The sequence below is a fragment of the Cricetulus griseus genome (genome assembly GCF_003668045.3).
Source record: "Cricetulus griseus strain 17A/GY chromosome 1 unlocalized genomic scaffold, alternate assembly CriGri-PICRH-1.0 chr1_1, whole genome shotgun sequence".
Lineage (NCBI taxonomy): Eukaryota > Metazoa > Chordata > Mammalia > Rodentia > Cricetidae > Cricetulus > Cricetulus griseus.
This window is the reverse complement of record NW_023276807.1, coordinates 60,856,779-60,870,153: the sequence shown is the minus strand read 5'-3', so window position 1 is coordinate 60,870,153 and position 13,375 is coordinate 60,856,779. Positions and strand designations below refer to the sequence as shown.

Sequence of the window (13,375 nt, the reverse complement as noted above, 5' to 3'; positions counted from 1 at the left end):
AGCACTTGCCTAGTTTGCAACAGACCCTGAAGCCAATTCTCGTTACTGCAAAAAATAATCGAGGCTAATAGTATATTATGTTTTTCAAGCAAGTTTTTCTAAATAAGTTTTAAAGTTACATATTGGCAGGAAGTTATTCATTATATTCCTTTATTCTCATTCTCTTTCTCCCCTGTCTCCCTCTCCCATTTCTTTCCTTAGTCTTGTGTAGCCTGAACTGGTCTTGGACTTACTATGTAGTCAAAGACAACCTTGAACTTCAGATTCCCAGGCCTCCCCCACAGTGCTCTGGTCACAAGTGTGTGCCAAGCCTTGGCAATCTTATAAAGTGGGTTGTGAATGCTAGGCAAGTGCTCTATCAGCTGAACTACATCCCTGGCCCTTGCTTTTCTTATTGATTGGTGACCCTACTCTGTCATGAGGGATGGCCTGGAACTTGTGGTTTCAGATGGTTTTCCTGCCCCAGCTTCCAGAGTTCCTGGGAACACATGAGCATGCCACTATGTTCAGCTTTACTGTTATTTAATACATGTGGGATTTACAGCGCCCCTTCATTCTTCACAGTGATACTTATTTCTTTTATTTTTGTTTTCCTGGTCAATCTTCTTAGAACTTTGCCAATTTTATTAGTAATTTCTAAGTCCTCAGTTTCATTGAATTTTTCCCATTTTTCTGCTTTCCATCAAAGTAATTGCTGTTATCTATAATGTCCTCTCTTCTGCTTACCATGGGAATTATATTTCATTTTTAAATATTTTTAAAATGAATTCCTAATTTATTTGAGACAATTACTTTTCTTCTCTGGGATAAAGTGGGATACTGAAATTCTACCACAAAGCTCCACCCTCAGCTACCACTAATGCTCTCAAATTTTCTCCTATACACAGATTTAGCAATATTCTACAAACTTGTATGTTCCTTCTCATTTTCATTGAATACGTTATTTCCCTTGTCCATTTTTAGACTTTGTGTGATGTTTGATTTGTAAATATCTGATGATCATTCAAGATAATTTTTAGAAATTATCTTTTCAATTAATATCTAATTTCATTCTGGATAGAGATAATATTTCATATAATCTCAACCTCTTAAATTTGTTGAAATATCTTATGAGATACAATATATCCCATCTTGTTGAATGTTTTTTGTGCATTGACAAGTAACATGCCATTTTCTTGTTAGGTATAATGTCCGATAATAATTACATTATATTTTTGACAACGCTACTCAAGTATTCTATATCATTACTTGTGCTAGGTTTTTGTTTGTTTTTTGTTAACTTGACATGAGATAAATTACCTGGGAAAAGGAAACTCAATTACAACAATGCCATCAGATACCCTTAGGCATCGTCTTGATTGATGACTGATGTGGAGGTGGGGTTAGCCCACTGTGGGTGGTGCCATCCTTTGGCAGGTGATTCTAGGAAGTATAATAAAGAAGGCAGAGCAAACCACAAGGAACAAGCCAGTAAGCAGCCTTTGTCCATGCTCTCTTCTTCAGTTCCTACCTCCAGGTTCCTGCTTGAGTTCCTGCCCTGGTTTCCCTCAATTATGTACCGTGATGTGGAAGTGTATAAGCCAAACAAACCCTTTCCTCTCCAGGTTTTTTTTTTTTTTTTTTTTTTTTTTTTTTTTTTTTTTTTTTTTTTACACAGCAGTAGAAAGCAGTCTATGTGGAGGATCAATCTTCAGGCCATGATATCCAGTGGGGAAAATGTTGTAAGATAAGTAGTGTTCGAGAGAGAGAAAGACGCCATGCGACGGGGTTCAAACAGAGGGATTTTTTTTTTTTTAATTAGGGAAAGGGATCATAAAATGGGGAAAGGGAAGTAGGGAGACTGGTTTCTGGAGACAGGAGCAACAGGAGAGAGGAGAGGAGGGAAGGAGGTCGGTAAGGAGGGGGGGAGAGAGAGAGAAAAGAGATGGGCAGGGCCTTTTTAAAAGGGAACATAGTGAATGGGCACAGATGGTGCTCTTAGTGGCTGCAGCTGAGGGTGTATCTTGTCAGAACCCCAAGGACAGGCCAGTACAGATGCCTGAATACTAACATCAAAAGTTATGGTAGATATTTACACACACTACCAACCTGAGGAAGGCCTCAGTCTGTGAGGACCTTGATATAGCCATGTCATTGTCAATAGCACACTCAGGTCTCAATTCATTTATGGTTCTCTGCTCCCTATAGAAAACAATAGGAGGGGGACAAAATAATAGTAAAGGTGTCTGAAAAAGTCACAAGGAATCACATTATTTTCTGCTTACAACTAGTTATAATACCTATATGTATATGCATGTATATACTATATATAACAATATATATATATATATATATATAATATATATTATATATAGTATAGTGTGTGTGTGTGTGTGTGTGTGTGTGTGTGTGTTACATGTAAATATAATTTGAATAGCAATTTCCAATCTGGGCTGACAATGTTTCCCTCAAAAGCCATAAACTATCTAATACCAGGCATTAGTTGTTGGTCAGGGCTATCCAAGTGGTCCCTAAACATACAGCCGATTGTTGTTGCCCTTGGCTGCCTCCTAGAGGTTGAAGATAAACCTCTATTGCTATAGACACCATGTATTTTGGACACAGGACCCACAGGATCAAAGCAGGATCTGACCTGAAAGTCTTCTCCCAAGGACTAGCTTTCATGGTACCAGAAGGCACCATGTGAGCTTCCAAGGGAGGGACACAACCCATAGTCCTACTGAGCTATTATGCCTATGAACTACAAAAACGACTGGCATGGCATTATATATATAAGGGTGCAATAAGTGACTTTCATACCTCTGTGGTAACCAACAGCTTTTTAAGACCTGCTCAACAAGAGGGAAACCATGCCTGGAAACCTGCCAACAATCAAGGCCTGGTGAAATTATGGATCTTAGAGAAGAACCTGTAAGGACTCATATATTTGAATACTTAGTTCCCAGTTGCTGGAACTTCATGGGAAGGATTAGGATGTGTGGCTTTGTTGGAGGAGGTGCATCCCTGGGAGTGGGCTTTGAGGTTTCAAAGCAGAAGGGGTGGAAAGATTTTCAGAGCTAGGACAGAAAGTTTGCTGTGAGATTGTGTCTCCTAGAAATGTCTAAGGAGCTACATTTATATCTCAACATGCTACTTAAATGAGACCTGAACAAGGTAGACACCAGTAGACATGCAAACATGGAAGGTAAATACCTCATGGTCCTAACACTAGACACAACACTACAGGCAACTAAGGAATGCTGTGTAAGTGGGAGAACAAGCCTTCCCGGAGAAGAGCTCCCAAACTGGTTATCCAATTTACTTACTTTTTATGTGTATGTGTTTCTGTTTGTATGAATGTATGTCATGTGTGTCTGATGCCTTCAGAGTCCAGAAGAGGATGTTGGATCCCCTGGAACTGGAGTTATAGGCAGTAATCAACCACATGACAAAGGCTGGGAGTTGAACTCAAGTCCTTTAAAGAGCAATAAACACTCTTCACTGCTGAGCCATGTTTCTAGCTCCCATAATTGAAATATTTTAATTAACTCAAAAGAAGGCAAGATAGAACAAAAGACACAAAGTGGATTAACATAAATAAAACAAACATAAGGGTAAGTCTAAATTTTACCAGTTACTATATTACATGTAAATGTACCAAAAATATTTTCAGTGAAAACAGTATAAACTTAGTCTTTTTGATGTTTGAACAGACCTGAAATGCATACCTGAAAAGCCAGGATTTCTAGAGCAAATTAATTACGGTGTGAATAAGTACTCCTGGAGAGAAGCTGTGTCTACAGAGATGGACTGACTCATTAGAACCTTAGTGCTATGGAGAGAAAGGAATGCTGCTGCTCCAAAGGCTAATAATTACCTTATCTTGACTGGAGCTAGCTTTAGCACAGGAACACTCCTTGCCTCCCAGCTTCCTGTGACTAAGAGATAAAAATCTTTTGAAATCTTAGCAGACTCCTACCAACCCAAAAGCTAAGAATGTCATCAGATAGAATCTGAGGCCTATCGAAAAGCTTCCCCCATCTTGCTGTAACCACTTTGCTAAAGTGTCCACTTGTGTATTTTAAACTTGCCTTGATTTTATGACTTTGTTCTGTAAAACTCTAAAACTTCATGAAACTGCTTCCATGCTGGAACATGCAATTTGGGGCAACCTAAATCTGTATTCCCAAGCTCCACTGGTCATTTACAATGGCTTCAGAATAAACTAACCCACATTCCCTTTAAGATGAGAGCTGTGGCATTTCATTGACAATTATGGAGCCACAATGTGGGGCTCAGAGAATGATCCACCAAGTCCAGGCCATTGTCAGGTGGATTGCTGGTGAGTTTTCCTGGGTTCTGGACCTCCCATGGCTTGACTGATGGTTGTTTATTCCGAGATGGTTGATTAAGGACCTAATTTGATAGCTATCTATTTGGTCTGCTTTCAAACTAAGGTCTCTAGCTTGTTTGCTTTGAAAGCATTTTAAGACATTTAGTTCAGTTTTGTTTGTTTTCTGGGCTCTAAAGGCAAAGTGGTTTTTGGTTTTGTTTTTTTTTTTGACACTTTGAAGGCATTTTAGTTTTTGTTTTGATTATCATTTGGCCTATGTTTCCTACCATTCCTCAAATGTCTTAATTCTGCTTTTTCCCTGACATTGCCAAGCCTTAGCTTAGGAATTTTATGAGTACCTGATCATAAAGACACCAATGAGGCACTTGTTCCCTCCCATCCAAGTGTCAGGGGAAACACCCCACAACATGCACCGGCCTCAGGCCTAATAGAGGACTGAACAAACAAACCCTGTTCTTAGATCAGGAAGCACTTTAGCGGCACTCCTAGGGTAGGCACGAATAAGGGACAGATTGGTCACCAGTGTCTGGAACACACAGTTGTTTAAACATGCACGATAACCCTGAGGGCCAGTGGGAGAAGATGGTGATTTTAGGGCTGAAGTTGAGAAAGCCAGCCCTAAAAGTAGCAGATAAAACCAACCTAAACACATATTCCCTGGCAAGTACAGACAAGCAAATTTTCTTTCGCCTGAAAGGGAATAAAGTTTATTCTGGAGCCATTCTGAGTGACTGTGGCCCAGGAGCACAGATTCAGGTTGCCCCAAATTCCATGTTCCAACATGGAGGGAGTTTTGTGAAGCTTTAGAGTTTTACAGAACACAGAAAGTCACAAATCAAGGCAAGTTTCAAATACATTGGTGGGTACATCACAAGGCGGGTACAGCAAGATGCTATCTGGTGACATTCTTAGCTTTCAAGTTAATAAATTACAAAAGTTTTTGTCTATTATTCACCTTTGACACAAAGGTAGGTAAGGAATGGCTGTTCCAGGGCTCGAAGCTAGGAAGGCTTATTCCTAGGATCTGATGTCAATGAGGCTGTGTAGTGGACAGGACAACTGTTTCCAGGAGAGATGAATAGCTAGAAACTCCTGATTTTATCAAAACTACTAGCCATCATGACCTAGACATGAATTATTTTTCTTGCACCCTCTTTATCTGAGGTAACATTTACATGTGATACATAACAACAATCCTACATTGAAACTTAAATAATCAAGAACACAGTGTGCCCTAATGGAGTGAAGGTAACAGATGAAGGACATGTCTAAAATAACAAAAAATTGCCTAATTTAAAAACTAGATTGACTGTATGTTTCCCTGTATTTATAATTATTTCAACTCTATGAGTTATCTCACTTGTATTTAGATGCCTAGAAATAGAACTTTGAAGGAAGTCACTGTAGTATCCCACCCCATTAACTGATAAAACACAAATACTGTTTAATTCATTTTTAAAATCCCAGCTAATCATTTTTGTATCTAAAATGTTTTAGATTTTACATATAAGAAACACCAGAACATATGGTATAAAACATCAAGAATGCTGTTATTAGAGGTTGATGTCTTTTGTGTAACTTGGATAAAAAAGGTTAACACAAATCTTTGGATCTCTCTAGTTAGAGAAAGTAGAGTTCAAGTTTAATTGAAAAACTAATTTTTTTATCCAAGTATAGACGATATATAATACATGTGTAAACACACATTCATGTACAGTGACAACTCTTGGATCTTTTAAGCACTAATTTTGAATATGGTAGGGGTTTAGAGTAAGCAAATAGTCATAACAAAAAGGCATGATCAAATGAAAACATATATATCTTCATTTGTAGCTTAATGAAAACCAAGGTTAGTATTATTTTATCACTTAGAAATATACCAGGTAGAAATATTAAATATTATAGACAATTGTAAGATCTAACTGCAAAAGCCTTTTCTTTTTAGATAGTCAGTCATTGCTTTAACCATAAAAAATAATTCTGTTTGGAGCGTTATACCTATTTTGAATATTTCTACCTAATTAGTGATTGTAAAATAGTGATTGCTTTAATGGAAAATATTTAAATCTGTGTATACAATTTGGTCTATTAGATGAACAAATAACACAAATATAAAGGACTTTAAACTATGATGACTAGAATTAAAAATCACAGAATCTTCATCTGAGGATAAAGAAAACCAGGTGACTTCATCAATTTAGGAAGAAAGTCATCATATCAAAGACTCCATTCTGATGAGCAGATCAGAACTGTATCTAAGCACTTCTAATTCAACCCTAGGATAGGAAGCTCAAGATGGTAAACTTTCTTACATTATCTGAGAGACTTTCACATAAACTTCAAAAATGCTTGACGGTATTCACCTTCAACACCACTGACAATTGAGTACAGAGTAACTACTCGTCTCTTTTTTGTTTCTTAAATACTTTAGAAACTAGATTTTAAAAATTGTCCATGATATTTAATATTCCACCTGGTAAATTTATAAGTGATAAAATAATACTAATCTTGGTTTTAATGAAGTTTAAGATGAGGAAATTATGTCCCAGCCATAGTCACTCAGAATGGACAGAGAATAAACGCTCTGATACTCTTCAAGATGTGAGCTGTGGTTTTTTTGGTTGACAGAGGAAATAACCTTCAACTGTCTGAAAACCAAAAACCAAAACCAAAACAAAAGCAAAAAAACAAGCAAAACAAAAACTCCAACAAAACCTAAGAGTTAAGTGAAAATAAATCCTGTCCTTTTAGGTGTCTTTTTCACTTGCAAAAACTGATTTCTCTTTGCTGCAAAACTTACGAAGATCTCTGACTATGCCATTTAGTAACATATAAAATTGTATGTGTGTCCATTCTGGGAGGCCAGAGGTTGATATTAGGAGTCTTGTTCCATCGCCCTCCATCATATTCCCTTGAGATAGGGTACCCACTGAATCTTGAGCTTAGTGGTGATCCTCCTGTCTCCAAATTTCTCTAATAGTAATGTAATATAACCCAGGGCTTGGAAATGATCGATTAAGGGTGATTCAAATGAATCTCTCCACAACTACTTGTTATCAGTGTCAATGTCAGTATAGGGCATTGCAGGCCCTTCTTGTGAGTTTCCCAGACTATTGCTAATATGGAATGGCTTTAACAACCTACAGTGCTTAATAGTCTGGCAGAGAATTAGGGTGGAGAAGGGCTACACTGATCTGAAAGCAGAGAATGAGGTTTTGAGGAGACATGAGGTGGTATAAATTTATCTCTTAGCGGCTTACAAATGCTCATTCACTAAAAGTGAGCCCTAACCTTTGTACATCATGTAGGTTAGACTTTGGGAATATATTAAATGATTAGGACTAAAACTTAAGTGTAAACCGAATAAAGCAAATGTATTAGTTCAGAAAAGATAGTAAACACCAAAGGTGTAGCAGCAACTAGCAGCATTTTTTTTTTTTCAAAGCCGAGTTAAAATAAGGTCCTAGGGGAGGAATCTAGGAATGGGATACACAGCATTTAAAAGTCGGGTAGCAGCAATACACTTCTCAAACTGTTCAGCAGATTGATGTGTCTTTCCAGTGAAGATTGTGTATGACACAATCTCCTAAGAGTTTTTAGTGGATCAAAGACAAGACAAAGAAACAGGTAGCCAGTAGAGGACCTGGCCAAGTGTCATTTTGAGGTTCAGCCATCAGTGTGGACAAGCAAAATCTGCACAGGGCACGAAAGCATGAGAGACCCAGGTTCTATATGCAAGTGTCGTAATAGCTATGTGACCTTGTCCAAGTCCTAGAAACCAGCTCGGTGGGTGTTGTATCTTATAAAGATGTTTCCAAGGAGAACTTGCAACTTCCGGGCAGAGGGACAAGGAGTGTGCCTGGGCGGGCATCGTGCTAGCTGACAGGGTGTCCAACTTCATGCCCTCTCCCCTTCTGGCCAGACTCTATTCTTCGAACCACGGGGATGAAAGGTTGGAGTGCAGAGTGGGCAGAAAGAAGAGGGCACGCAAGCCATCCCCCGTCTACCCGCCCAGCATCGGGGCTTCGGGAGCCACCGCGGACGCCCGGCACCTCGCCGGGGACCCGCACCACGGAGGCAGATGCGGTGCTAGCCCGGGCGGGCGAGAGCAAGTGACCGGGAATGAGAACAGATGCCTTGCGCGCGGGTTGCTCCGATCTGCCTAGCTACTGGTTTCGGCGCCGCATCGCAGCCGCCGCCCCACCCAAGCGCCTGCCCCAAGTTTCCCGGGCTATGTAATCCCGGTGCACCTTCCGCTTCTGGCCTCGCCATCAGCCAGACCTCAGCGCCGGCGAAAGGAGGAGGAGGAGGCGGAGGGACGCCCCCAGCTGTTGGCCTCCAGCCCGGCCAACTCCCGCTCCCATTCTGGCGTCGGCCTTTTGTACCCGCCCCACGTGACCCGCCCAGCGGCTCTTCCCTCCTCGGCCGCCCCGCCCTCCGGCGCCCTTCCCGGCGACCAGCCTGCTCTTCCAGCTACCGGCTGCCCTCCTCCCGCGCTCCTCCGCTCCTCCCCTCACTCCCTCCCGCGCAGGCTGTTCCAGCTCCCTCCCCAGGCAGCCGTTCCCTCGCGACGCTCCCCTCCCCCCGCGGCTGTTCCGCCGCCTGGCCTCCCCTCCCCCCAGTCGGAGCTCACTGTCTCCAAGATGGCGGCCGTGTCAGTTTGGGGCATCTCCGCGGTCCGGCCCGGGCCCCCGGGATCCCGACTGTCTTCCCCCCAGGTAAGTAGCCGAGGGGCCTCCCCCGGTCGCTCCCAGCTGCCGAGCCGGAGGCTAAGCCGCCCCGGAGTCTCCTTCGGCGCCTCGCGGGGTCGGCGGGCTGCTGCAGGCCCCGTCGCGGCCTGCGCCGCCTCCCGCTGCTCTGCGCCAGGCCTCGGGCTGGGCGCCGCGGCCCCCCCTCGCGTCCGACTCCGCGGCCCAACCCGCGCCGTCCGCCCGCCCGGTCCGCACCTACGGCTCGCCCGCTCCGCCGCGCGCCACTCCGGGAGCCGGCGCTCACGGGCGGCGAGCGCCAGGCCGCGGAGCCTGGGGCTGCTGTGCGGGCTCGCCCGCTCTCCTCGGGGCGCGCCCGCCGTCCGCCCGCCCGCCGCTCCCGGCGCCGGGCGCGCACTCCGGGCTGTGCCGAGTGCGCGGAGATCCGAGCGGGGCTGAGCCGAGCGGGGTGACAGCCTGGTGGGTGCTGTGGTGTGGAGCAGGCAGCACGTGTGGTGTTGTGTCTGTCGGACTGTCAGCCCCCTGGCCGGGACGGGTGACGGCGGGCTTGCCTGTCAAGAAGAGCTCTGCGACTTTGGGCCGGACCTGCCCGACCTGTCAGGCTCCCTCACAACCGGTGTCCCCTCACTGCTCTTCTGAGCCGGCCCCTTGGAGCTGAGAGCTTGGAGCTGGGGACAGAGCTTACGGTGCTCCTAACTCCACGTGATTTCATTGTTAACTTAACTCTTCGGGCCGTGTTTCCATAGAATGGGAACGGCGGAACAGTCCGTTGGCAAACTCCTAGGCTCTGCCTCTTCAAGTTTTTAAAGTTCCCTGGGCTTTAAATCGAGGGCGCGAAGATGTGTTTTGAGCTGGGAGTTGGGGCGGGAAGGGCTTTTGGAGCCGGCTGGTCCTTCTTTTTAGCAGCTAGTGGACTTTCTGAGAGTTAGGGTTCAGATCCTCAGCGCGGTGGTTTCTGCAGACCTGGAGATTGGGGAAACTTCCGGCCGGAAAGACAATGAGTGAATGTCATTCATTCTTTCACCTGAAAGCTCAATCACATAGGACGTTCCCAGCTTCTTAGATCTCAATTCTCGTTATTTTGAAGTTAATGTCTATAAAAAAAAAAAAAACTTTCCTAGAGTAATAATCGTGTTATTTGGTCTCTTAAGACCGTCATAAAAATGAAGCTTCCCCCTCTTCCCGGGACTTTTTTTAGTTAATTTTGAAGTAAACTTTGGCCCCAGGTGCTAATGTTTTGTTGTACCCTTTGCTTTCTTATCGGAGTTATAGTACTGTTTCTTCCCCAACGTCTATCAGTTTTCCTTTTGCTTTTAACATCACTATTAAAAATACTTGCTGGAGTATATGACCCTCTTTTTTTTTCTAACTACTTATATTGTGCATGCTCTCCAGAACAAGAGAAGTTCAAAGTTAAACTTAGTTTTGGAGGGAGAAGTTTAGAATTCAGTATTTTAGCGATTCAAAAAATGTGTATCTGCCTGATTCTTGACCCAGAAAAAGTAGTATATTTGTTTTTGTTTTATTGACTAATGTTCACTCTGCGATAGTAATTTCATATTGACATCTTTATCAGATTCACTTCTGTATAAACACACAAACAGGCAACACTTGTTTTCTGTGCTATACATTTCATATGTAGGATTGCATTTGATCCTAGTGATTCTAGGCCTTATTTCTAGTTTATCTGTCCATTGATTATAAGCACTTTGATAGTTGTTATTTCCTTCAATATATGGGTGTTAGTGAAATTCTTTAAGCACTTTCACATGAAGCTGTTTTCATTGTTTTTGTTTGCATTAATATCCTTATTGTGATACGTGAAGCATGCTTATTTCCTTTAGTATATGAACTAGTCAAGTTGTCTTCAGTAGTTTTTTGCATATCTTATTGTCTGTTTCTTATCCACCGGAATTTTGAAAAATGATTCACTCTTGCTTTCATTGCAGGGTTCTTTCTACTAATCCAGACACTTGTTGAAGTACTGAATAGTTTCTTGGAGAAAAATGTGGAGGAAGAATTGAACCTGTAGACTGGTGAGCACAGATTTTGGGGGACAAATTAGCACTCGTCTGGTTAGTTATAGCTTCACGTCATTCCTAGAAAATCTCATTTTAGTTCCTCATTTTACTACCCAAGTCTTTTTTTCCTTATGTTTTTATTCCAGTGGTTTCCAGTGATTGTTTTGGAATATTGATAGTACTATGTATTTAAACTCTTTAAGAGTGCTTGATAAACACATTGCTTTAAGAAAAGACTAGGATGTTTCAATTGATAACTTATTTATAAAGTGGGCCTTGGTAGAAAACTGACATTATTTTAATTGTTTTTCAGGCTTAAGATGCTTGAAGCTGTGAATGAGATGTTTGGAGTACAAGAGTATATGTGGAATAGAGACCAATGTGTGGTGCTATTGAGAAGTTTGAAGATACTTCAAAAAAACCAGTTGTTTTGATTTCTAAGGTAAAAGTAGGTTGCAGTTCCGTTTTATGAAAGCAGGAAAGACTCAGGCCAGAAATCTTGTATGCTATGGTTAACTGGTTCCCACCCTCCGAGAATCTTGTTTTCCATGGTGTAAGACTTACTCAGCATCAGGATAAGGGGTAGCGACTCTATGGATATACAGAATCCCTCACCATGGTAAAACTCGCTAACCCGTTGTACACGGAATGGATTTTGGAGGCCATCAAAAAAGTAAAGAAGCAGAAACAGCGACCTTCAGAAGAAAGGATTTGCAATGCAGTGTCTTCATCCCATGGCTTGGATCGTAAAACTGTTCTAGAGCAGTTGGAGTTGAGTGTTAAAGATGGGACAATTTTAAAAGTCTCAAACAAAGGTCTCAATTCCTATAAAGATCCTGATAATCCTGGGCGAATAGCACTTCCTAAACCTCGAAACCATGGAAAATTGGATACTAAACAAAGTGTGGATTGGAATAAATTACTCAAACGGGCATTTGAGGGCTTGGCAGAGTCTGGTGGCTCAACTTTGAAAAGTATTGAACGCTTTTTGAAAAGCCAGAAGGATGTGTCTGCTGCCTATGGAGGCAGTGCTGCCTCTGGCTTTCACCAGCAGTTAAGATTGGCGATCAAGCGTGCTGTTGGCCATGGCAGACTCCTTAAAGATGGACCTCTGTACCGGATCAACACTAAGGCAGCCAGTGCTGATGGGAAAGAGGGTTGTGAGTCCCTCTCTTGTTTACCTCCAGTGTCACTGCTTCCACATGAGAAAGATAAGGTAAGAAACATTTGCATCAGTGTTCATAGTGCACTTAAGACTAGGGTTCACCGTCACATTTCTAGGGAGATACATGGAAGGTTAATTAAGGCTTGGGAAACTTGTGAGTTCTAGCTGTGAAAAGTAAATAGATGCTAATTGTTCTAGTACTTTAAAATCTTTGAAGTCTTAAGATTCAGAATATAGAATGTTGACTTAACTACAAGAACATATTTAGCTTAGCATGAAAACTTTTGATTATAGGTTTGTTTGTTTGTTTTTTTGTTTTTGTTTTTGTTTTTTGAGACAGGGTTTCTCTTGTGTAGTTTTGGAGCCTATCCTGGAACTTGCTCTATAGACCAGGCTGAATTATAGGTTCTTACATTACCTTACTATTGCAACTTGATGAACTTAGAAATGCTGGAGACTTGACTTTAATAGGAATGGCTCACTCTGAGGAATTTTTCCTTTTTCCATTTTGTTTCAGGTTATCATTAGATAGGAATGAGACAGATTCTTATGATCCATAGTAGGGGCTAGCAAATCAGTTATTATTATTTCTCTGTTTTGTTTAGCTTCCTATCATTTTTTTTTTTTTTTGAGATAGGGGCTCTTGCTATAAAACCCAGGTTGCCCTCAAACCTTATCATCTTCTTGCCTCTGTCTTCCAAGAAGTGCTGGAATTACAGGTGTGTGCTACAACATCCATTGTGGATTTGTATATGATGAAATCCTAAATGTTTTTATTTGTGACAACTATAGTTATATGGGACAGGAATACAGTATCCTGTATTATGAAAAGTTCTGGAGTGTTTTGTACATACACATGTACCTTACTCTGTTGTGTGCTATTGCTGTCAGTTTATGTACTTAAAGGTACATCTTAACAGTAAGTTTTGGCACCTATGTAGAATATTTGGGGATGGGAAGAATTTTGTGTGTGACTGTTCTTTGACATTGATACAATATCTTATGTCAATATAAGGTACTCTGGATTGTTATTTGTAGAGTGAACTGTTAATTTGTTGTACACCTTAGTGTATATAGCATGGAAACTACTTCTGGGAGAAGATTTTTGTTTAATTTTTGGAATGGTAATATAATTACAACATTTCTC

General features: G+C 41.7%; 2 protein-coding genes across 4 annotated transcripts in view; one reads left to right on the top strand and one right to left on the bottom strand.

The window, feature by feature from the left end:
* The window catches only part of LOC118239689 (translation initiation factor IF-2-like), a 35,883-nt gene extending 26,129 nt beyond the window's left edge, over positions 1-9,754 (bottom strand). The window contains exons 1-2 of the mRNA XM_035453008.1: positions 9,728-9,754; positions 8,967-9,593 (exon numbers count right to left, since the gene is read on the bottom strand). Of these exons, the coding sequence (XP_035308899.1) occupies positions 8,967-9,593; positions 9,728-9,754 (654 nt within the window). The remainder of the gene's footprint in view (positions 1-8,966; positions 9,594-9,727) is intronic.
* Kat6a (lysine acetyltransferase 6A) overlaps positions 8,904-13,375 on the top strand; it is an 84,725-nt gene continuing 80,253 nt past the window's right edge. For all 3 annotated transcript variants that reach the window (XM_027395282.2, XM_027395281.2, XM_027395280.2), the window contains exons 1-3: positions 8,904-9,051; positions 10,992-11,078; positions 11,377-12,279. In XM_027395282.2, coding sequence (XP_027251083.1) covers positions 11,680-12,279 — 600 coding nt within the window. In that variant the 5' untranslated portion in view covers positions 8,904-9,051; positions 10,992-11,078; positions 11,377-11,679. The remainder of the gene's footprint in view (positions 9,052-10,991; positions 11,079-11,376; positions 12,280-13,375) is intronic.